The sequence below is a fragment of the Zootoca vivipara genome, chromosome 5 (genome assembly GCF_963506605.1).
Source record: "Zootoca vivipara chromosome 5, rZooViv1.1, whole genome shotgun sequence".
Taxonomy (NCBI): Eukaryota; Metazoa; Chordata; class Lepidosauria; order Squamata; family Lacertidae; genus Zootoca; species Zootoca vivipara.
In genome coordinates this window covers 69,331,212-69,340,598 of record NC_083280.1, presented here as the reverse complement: position 1 = coordinate 69,340,598, position 9,387 = coordinate 69,331,212, and the positions used below count along the sequence as shown (strand labels likewise).

Sequence of the window (9,387 nt, the reverse complement as noted above, 5' to 3'; positions counted from 1 at the left end):
CTCTGGCCAAAATGCTTCGGACTGCAACTCCCACCACCCCAAGTCAGCCTGGCCAGTGGTCAGGGATGGTGGGAAGGGTAGGCCAACAACATCTAGAAGGCACCAACGTGGGGAAGGATGAGCGAAGGCGAATGTCCTGACCCCAAGGCCATGCAAGCTGGGATCTGAAGTCGCACACCCTCTGGAAAGCCACAGGTTCTCCACTTCTGACATATACAGCCACTGACATGGCAGTGGTGGGGAGATCCTCCACCTCTGTCCAGTTCTAGCCTGCTGAATTTTGCTGGAGGGTTTTAGGCACATACCAGAGCTTTGGGTGGCCACATGACCCGGAAGCTGTATGCCGGCTCCCTCGGCCAGTAAAGCAAGATGAGCGCTGCAACCCCAGAGGCGTACGCGACTGGACCTAACGGTCAGGGGTTCCTTTACCTTTACTTATAAAGCTGAATGCCGATTAAAGTGCTCTGTCACCCTACAAGTCCACTTTTGAAACTCAACTTTTTGAGGTCTAGAAAGTGGCTGGGAAATGCACCGAAAAGTGCATCCGAGTGAATGCTGGACGAACGCTCCCATCGCTCATTGTCATACAAACGACATTCTCATTGTCCTATTGTGGCGCCTATGTCACTTGCACCTCTATTCTATGGCTTGATTTGGGTTAGACCACCAGACTTTTGACTTTGATTTAGCTGCACTCACTTAACCTTTTCATGGCCAAAATGGCATAACACTCCGGAAACCGGAATGGATGGGGGGTGGGGGTGGGTGGAGGAGAATTCTGGCCCCGCTAGCATAAAACCATGCAAGGAGTACTGCTAGCACAGTGGGGCTTCCTCCCTCCCCACCATATGCACCACTAAATTGGCTGGGGAAGCAGGTTCAGGAGAAGCTGCAGGACGGGTGGGTGGGTGGGTGTATTATTTATTCCATTGGGCATGCAGAAATGCTGGTACTGATGCAGCACAACTTGAATCCACAAACCACACAGTCTGGATTATCCTGGAATAGATGTGTATGTGAAAGGGGTGGGGGGCTTGTCCACAAGAAGGAAACCCCCGCTCTTTAGCTCTGAATTGGAACAAACAAATCTGCCCAAAACAAAATTTGACTTTTGCTCTGATTGAGCGCTAAAGAGTGGGTTTTCATGGGGGGGGGGACTCTGGGGCAAAACAAACAAACAAACAAACAAACAAAAACCACTGGACACAGACCTTCTAAGTGCAGAGTTGTGCCTGGAAAGAGCAAGGCAAAAAGTAAGCGTGAATAAGGCCAGAGAGTTTTATAGGTTTGGGCTGTGTTTTATGGCTGTTTTCATTACGTACACTGTTCCTGAGCATTATGTGATCGAACAATCTAGAAACCTTCCTAAATAAATACATAAGGGCAAAATGAGATGCTGCCAGTAAAATAATTGAACGGTGAGCAATTTGGGGCACCTTGTGAGGCAACAATGGGACCAGGTTAGTTTAAATCACAGGGGCCATTCTGGAGGAGGAGGAAAACAGTAAATTGTTGAAATAAGGAACACACACTGCTTCTTTTTGTATTTTTTTAAAAATAAAAATCTTAAATTACAGGTGGAAATCAGTTTGAATGTTGGAAAAGCAATGTGTGAACATTTAAATAAATGTGCCTGCCTTTGATGGGAAATCTGGTAACTTTGGGATAGGGTAGACATGTCAAGAGCAGCAGAATGACTCAGGATGTGAGCTGGGAATTCCCCAGGTTCAAATCTCACCTCATCCCTGAACTCAGTAAGTGCCCTTAGGTCAGCTGGGATCTTGAAGCCAGACCCTCCTCCATTCTTCCCACTGGCATTATGAACGTATTAACACTGGCATGCCTACAGGGTTCTTTTAAGAACGTTTGAGATAATAATACTGTATAGATTGAGTGCTCTGAGCAGTCTTCAAGCACTCTACAAAATGCTGAGTAGCATTATTACTATCAGGTTGAGAGACATTTTAATTAGGATTCTCTAGATTTCTTCTTCATCTGTGTCTCACTGTTTATGTGCATGTGGGGAACATAAGCAGAAATGCACAGGCTGTGGCAGCAGCCTGGCGCCTTGCAAATGCTTTGGACTACAACTACCGATACCATCGCCTCAAAGCAACGGTCAGGAATGATGGGAGTTGCAGTAAAAATAATAATACCGTAATCTAGAGAGCACCAAGATGGGGGAGACAAAACTAAGGCAAACGACACATGGCTTTGGACTGGCCCACTTTCCTAAAACTTGCCAGGGCATGGTGGATTTTTGTCTGGGCATGTACCACAACACGGCCACTGACGTGCGTGAGTAGGATGGAAATAAACTTCAGTCAGCTTCAAACACGTTTTAAATGGATTGCGGGAACCAGTTCTCAGTTTGCATGCCATTTCCTTTTGTATTCCTCCCTGCTCTGTTGCTTTACAATCAATTTAAGCAGAGCTGTGAACTGAAACCCAGGATAGGGCACACAGGTAGATAAAGGGGGGAAGGTAAAGTAAGGTAAAGGACCCCTGGATGGTTAAGTCCAGTCAAATGTAACCATGGGGTAGGGCACTCATCTTCCTTTTCAGGCTGAGGGAGTTGGCGTTTGTCCACAGACAGCTTTCCGGATCATGTAGCCAGCATGACTAAACCGCTTCTGGTGCACGGAGGACCGTGACGAGTGCCAGAGCGCATGGAAACACCATTTACCTTCTTGCCACAGCGGTACCGATTTATCTACTTGCACTGGTATGCTTTCGAACTGCTAAGCTGGGACAGAGCAACAGGAGCTCACTCCGTCGCATGGATTCAAACCACCAACCTTCCAATCAGCAAGCCCAAGAGGCTCAGTGGTTTAGACCACAGCACCACCCGCGTCCCATGGGGCACAGAACTCCCCTACCTGCTCAAATTTCCTCTCTGTTTTGGCAAGTTTAATTTCACCCCCGTTATTTTCATTTAAAAATGTCTCTCACTGAATATTTTTATTTTGCCTATTTGAAAGCATTTATGATATAAAAGCAAATAAAAAGAGGAGCGAAACTTATAGGCCAGAGAAAGTGTAGCGAGGGCGGGGGGGGGGAGGGGAGAAAACGAAAATATATGCAGCTTGGCTAGCCATCTGCTAAGGCCTGCTGCCACCATCAGCAGATGGGAGAAAAAGTTTGATGTGCCGGACAGAGAAGTTACCGTTTCCCAAGTTACCATTTCCCAGGACTGCCAGCTGTTTTAGTTTTAGTTTTGCTTGACTTAAGAATTTAAGAAGAAAAGTTTTGGGGAAATTCGAACGCTGGCTCATTTGCTCTTTCAGCCTAACCAATAACTTATTGTGACACCAGGTCGATGCGCTTAGTATGTTCAGAATTCATTTATTCCCCCCCCCCCCCGCCACTCTAATTAATGTGTGAAGCCTGCATTGGACTGGACCCATCTCTTTATCTAAACTCAGTGCCCTCTCTTCCAGAAACCTCGGGTGAGTCAGTCCGGCCTTAAGCCCTCGAAAAGGCCCTGCAGTTTATTATATGGACTTTCCTCCTTTCTGATGAAACGAAATGCTTTTTTGCAGCAGCTCCGGGTGCTTCCTCTCCCCTCCCCTCCCCAATCGCTCATGATGCAATTCCCGCAGCAATTTACACGGCTGGGAACACGGGAGGCGCTAGGACCCAAGCGGAGGTAGCCGTGTGAGTTCCGGCTGTGGCTGGATTGCTCGGCTCGAGTTACGGAGCTCTCCGACGTGCCGAGCTCGCCGTCGCACCGACCGGCCTCCTCCTCCTCTGCCCGAGGAATTGCAACAAAACCCGCCCTTATCAGCTCCGCGGCGGTCAATCGATAGCACGGCCCTGCGCACACCAGCGCCCAGACATGAGCTGACGTCATGCAGGCACAATAATAATAACGGGGGGGGACCCCTGATATTTTTGGCGATCCAAAGTGTTGGCAGGGTGACCAACACTTAACGTGTGAACCCGAGTCCGACACGGGTCCCGACCCGCTTTTACATCACTCCTCTTTTTGTGCATTGCAAGGAAAAGCCCGAAGAAAATGCGCAGAATTCCAAGTGCTTTTTGGGGGTGTTCCTGATCTATGCAGCAACAAAACACGCACACATCCCTCTACAGGCCGCTTTGTGGAAGATTCACTTCTTCGGCTGCTTATCAAAATAATGTAACCTGACTGCTAATGCAACTGTTACTTTCGTAGCCATATACAGTACATACGTACACGGTTAAGGTCTTTGGGAGAGCACATTGTAAATAGGAGGAAACGGATCCTTTAAGGTTCGGAAGTGTCCGGAGGTATATTATAATTAAAGTTGGCAGCCAGATGCCAAACAGTTTCTACGTGCGCATCATGTAGATATTCCCTTGAAATCCAGGAGACTTTTCTGGCCAAGGATCGTAGTTAGGATTGGGGTGTGTGAGAGAGACCGGTGTCCTTTTAACCACAGATCCATTGTGTGACTGGGGGAAACAAAATGAAAAAGGAGCCACAGCTTCATGAGAAAGAGCAGGCCGTGCATAACACTGGGATTGAGAACAAAGCAGGTAGCTCAATCCGTAGAACTCAGAGGCTCTTAATCTCAGGGTCTCCGATTACAGGTAGCTAATGGTCTGGTATAGTCGAAACAAAATATTTTTAAAAAATCCTTCCAGTAGCACCTTAGAGACCAACTAAGTTTGTCATTGGTATGAGCTTTCGTGTCTCGGAGTTCGAGTCCCACGTTGCGGTGGGGGGGGGATTCCAACATTGTAGGGGGTTGAACTGGATGATCCTTGGGTCCCTTGCAATTCTTTGATTCTATGAAAACTACCTCGCCACTGACTCTGTAAGGCTGCGGTCCTAACCCCCCATTTACCTGGGTGTAAACCGCACTGGAATACAATAGGACGGGCGTTTCGGTAGACTTGCGCCGATCCTTTCCTCGTCCATCCTAGTGCGCGTTATAAGGACAGGCCGGCCCTACTGGTTTGCAGCGGAGCCTGCTCTCTACGTGATATGGGCGCCCAGAGTGGGACCCATCTCTTGCCTTCCCCACTCTTAGAATCCCATGCACGTTGAAGGGCGTTTACTCAGAAGCAACCCCCCTCCCAAGTTTGGAAGCTGCCTTATACTGAGACACACTGAAGAAGTGTGCATGCACACGAAAGCTCATACCAAAATAAAAACTTAGTTGGTCTTTAAGGTGCTACTGAAGGAATTTTTTTTATTTTACTTCGATCCAGACCAACACGGCTACCTACCTGTAACCAGAACTATTGCTCCATCAAGCTTAGTGCTGCCTACACTGACTGGCAGAAGCTCTTCTGCAGCCGTAAGCCTTTCCCATCCCCAGCGGGAGTTATTTGCATGGCTTTCTCTTTCTGTCACACACAACTGGGGGCTTGATTTCCAGGTAAACGCTTCGTGGGACCTTCTGCTTGCACACAGCGCTGCTGGGCCTGGCGCTACCATAAGATGCATGCTAAGATGTCCCGTTGAACTCGGCAGGCTTTGCACCCGGGTGCAATTGCAAACGCGCAATTTTGCAATCGGGCATCGAGGAGCGCGAAGTTTAGGGGTGTGGAAGCCACACACATTGCTGGACTCGTCGTTAAGCGCCCCTTTCCCCCCAACTTCCAACACCAGCCTATTGTTCTGCAGGCTGCGCCACCCCCTCCCTCCCTCCTCGCCGCAGCCACAAGCCTCCTCCCGCCCCCCATCCCCGTGCAGCCGCAGAACAAGAACAGCGCGGAGGAGGAGGAGGTGGAGGGGGGCGTGTCTCAGGCTGCTGTAACCGGGCAGGAGAGAACGTTGCGAACGTGCGCTCCCTTGCCATTGGATCGGCCCAGCTCCCGCTCCCGGCCAATGAGCTGCGGCGGAGCGGGAGAGCCGAAGCGGCGAATGCGGCGGAGGGAATGGGGCGGAGCTACCGAGCGCGCACTCCCCCCTGACCTGACTATTTAAAGGCGGAGCGGCGGGGGGTGGAACCGCAGTGCCAACGAAAGGGCAGAGGAGGGAGGTTGGGTGGCAGTGGGGTCGCTTGGGCAGCTGTGCGCCTCTTACGGGTCCTACGGCTCAGCGCTGCTGCTGCTGCTTCCACTAGCTTCTTCGACGGGCGCCCTGAAGCCGGTAAGTAGGTGGGTTTTCCATTGGGTGCCGGTTTTGCAAGGCTGCAGCGGTCGATTCTGCTGCCCTTTATCTTTTGGAGCTGGTCTTAAGACGTAGGGGTCCGATCCACTCCGATCCTCACCTGCGCCTTCCTCTTTCCTCCCCCCCCCCGCTTTGCTGCAGAGCTGTCGATCCCAGCGGCGGACACCCGTCCTCCGACCCCCGGTGTGGAAAAGCGGCCGTGGGAAGAAGGGCAGCGATGCCAGTCTCGTGGGACAGCTTCTCCTCCCCGCTGCCTCCCATCCCGGAGCAGAGGGAGAACCCGCCTGCCTTCGCCTGGGAGAAGGAGAGCGCCTACCAAGGGGCCGCCGGCCGCAGCGCCCGGCTGCAGAGCTCCGACTGCGAGTCCCTCGATAGCAGCTTGAGCTCCGAAGCGGGTAAGCGGGGTTTCTTCATCTCACCGGGGGTGTCTGTCTTAATGTCTGCAAAACGGGCTCCTAGGCCTTCATATGCGGGTCTGGGCTGGGAGAATTGGGGCCGGGGACCTGCTTGTAATGGGAACCACGTCTAAGCAGATTGGGGGAAGGTGACTAGGGATGGTAATGTAGGGGGAGCTTTGGAGGCCTGCATACATAGACTGGGTGGGGGTGGAGTTCTATCATGTTTACTTAATTCCGTTTAAAAATTCCCCTCCCCCCAAAAAAAACCTCCTCACCCCTTTAAAGCAGAAAAGGAGCTCTTCAGTGGTTCCCATTTTACTTAAGTGCATGCAGAATTGGCCTACTGATTGCTTTAATGAAGCCTTGGAGGAGGATGTGGAGGGAGATTGTGAGCATTATGGGCAACTACAGGTCATACTATGGCAGGAATTTAAAGTGCAATGCATGTTTAATGGGCAAACCAGAAAGCAGCCACTGCCTTTGCCGCCTGCCTTCTCTAGCAGAGGGGTTGCTGAGAAGCGGCTGCCTTAAGCTTTACAATGTGATCTTTTTGTTGCCCAGAATGGCTTCTACCAATTAAAAACAAGGAAACGGCACAAAGCTGTTTTGATTTCTTGGCAGGGGGTGGCAATAAAGGTAAGGCGGCGGCAGCGTAGTCACGGGGCTGTTGTCTCTCTTTCATTTGCAGATGCCCAGGAATATCTGGATGAAGTGTCCTTGCCAGACTTTGACTTGTTAAATGATCCGGAGGATGAGCTCCTGTGTGCCAATCTCATGAAGCTAATCCAAGTCAGTCTGAATAAAGCGAAGATCAACTCCAACCGCTCCTCCAGGCTCCTCATGCCAAGCCAGCTGATCGCCCAAGTTAGCAAGGAGCTCCTCCACTTGGCCTACAGGGAGCCCTGTGGCTTGAGGGGGGCCCTCATCGACTTGTGCGTGGAACAAGGGAAGGGTTGCCACAGTGTGGGGCAGATTGCTGTGGACCCCGGCCTGGTGCCTACCTTCCAGCTGACTCTTGTTCTAAGACTGGATTCCCGCCTCTGGCCTAAAATTCAGGGACTCTTTAGTTCCGGCTCTGCTTTTTCTCCAGGCTTCAGCCAATCGCTGAAGCTCAGCACTGGCTTCAGGGTCATTAAAAAGAAACTCTATAGCTCGGAGCAGTTGCTCATAGAAGAGTGCTGAGAAGTGTCTCCTGGTTGGAATTAAAACTGAGCATTTACTCTCTTAAAGATAATGGCCAGCACCGGTCCAAAGTAGGGAGGCGTGTTTAAAGGGCTGTGGAACACAAGCCGTTTCCAAGATGCGGCTGTCCTTTTGAGCCACTGTAGGTTAGATTTAGATGGGAGTTTGACTTATCAAGTGATACTAGGCAGGTAGGCCAAAGAGGAGGAGGAGGAAGGCAAGGTTTGAAAATTAAAAACAACAACAACAGCACTCTGCTTTTTAGTAACTATGACAAAAAAAAAGCCCCCTGGAAACAATGTGCTAGCTTTAAAAAAAAAAATCCTTGTCTGATACATGGGACAACTTTAGCAGTATTTTTTTTCCTGGCAGCTGATGACATAACAGCAGCAGGGCTGCCACTAAAGGATAGATGAAGGTGGCCTGCTTTTTTTTGTGATGAGCTTTTCTTTTTTTAGAAAAAAAAAACTTAGATAGTAATCAATGGATATCTGGTGAGTGGTGAGGTGCATGGACAATTGTTTATATGTGTTTTAAGGTCTAAAGGGACCCAAGAATGTGTTGCATTGCTTTGAACAGAAGGGCATGAAGAAGCTCCACTACTGACACACTAGGGCAGCTAAATATAAGGACTTCTGAATGAATGGGAGCGTTAAATCCACCATGCATCATTTATGCAGCTCTGTTCATGTTTATTTTTTTTCCTGAATGAGACCAGCGTGGGAGGCACAGGGCACACGAGGTGGAGTGTGCTCTGTCATGGTTAGGTATCCTGGTTATGTATGTTTGAGGGAGGTGTGAGGTGATGCTGGGATGGGGTTGGGTGGGGGGGCAGGAACCCTCGCAGTCGGTCTGTAGTGCTTCCGTTGGTTACAGTTCACATGGAATACACTTGATGTTCAAGTTTTTGAAGACTCCTATGCAACTGTTGGTTATTTTTTACTTTTCTAATAAAAACATTTCTAATAATCTGCTTCTCTCCTTCCTTTTCCTTGCCAGTGTTTTAACTGGGGCTGCAAAAAGGTGGTGGGAGTTGGGTGATTGACTTCTGAAATTGATTTCTGAAATGGGCTTTGGGACACTGGAGGTTTCCTGGAATCAGATTTGGCCTGTGGCCTCTATTTTCAAATATGGTTGAGCGAGGGGAAAACAATGCACTCGGTCGTTTCCACTGTGCCTCTCTCCACCCGAATCCCAATTTTCAAAAGATCTGCTGGACATACCTCCTTCCTTCAGATTGTATTGTCTTCAGAACCTGGATGTTGGGAGCGAGCTGGAGAGAAAAGGCCCTTGCTTTGATGTAAGATTGGAACGGACACCTTGGTCAGCAGTTCTGTGGTTGCCTCTTCAAATTTGCTAAGCCAGTTGGGTGTCAGTTGACTGTAACCAAAAATGCCTGTTCAGGACCAGGTTTAAGCCAACTAGCATATAGGCCTCAAAAGGATATTGGCATGTCTACCAGTACAATGGAGATCATTCTGTTCAAGGGCAGAAGGCCTTGTTGTACCTATCTGAATTACATTACTTCCCTCCCCACAGCACTGGCACTCAAAGCCACCACAGGAGGGGCCTTGCATCAGATGCTCTACTGGGGCCTGCTCCATTGTTAGTCATTCTTCTTGCAGGGGCTGGTGGATATAACTCTTAAATATCTTTACCAGTCCTTGGTTGTAAAACACAGTCCTGATGTGCTTGGGGACA

General features: G+C 49.6%; 1 protein-coding gene across 1 annotated transcript; it reads left to right on the top strand.

Moving 5' to 3' along the window:
• Positions 1-5,931: 5,931 nt before the first annotated feature.
• DDIT4 (DNA damage inducible transcript 4) lies at positions 5,932-8,655 on the top strand. Its single transcript, XM_035138481.2, has 3 exons — positions 5,932-6,085; positions 6,248-6,501; positions 7,193-8,655. Exons 2-3 carry the CDS (start codon positions 6,324-6,326, stop codon positions 7,684-7,686), a joined length of 672 nt encoding a protein of 223 aa, XP_034994372.1. The 5' UTR covers positions 5,932-6,085; positions 6,248-6,323; the 3' UTR covers positions 7,687-8,655.
• Positions 8,656-9,387: the final 732 nt, after the last annotated feature.

What these genes read in the sequence shown, in the direction of transcription:
- DDIT4 (XM_035138481.2), top strand. Translation starts at nt 6,324, where the DNA reads ATGCCAGTCTCGTGGGACAGCTTCTCCTCCCCGCTGCCTCCCATCCCG. An exon ending in CAGCTTGAGCTCCGAAGCGG is followed by an intron (nt 6,502 to 7,192) that starts GTAAGCGGGGTT and finishes TTTCATTTGCAG; the next exon opens with ATGCCCAGGAATATCTGGAT.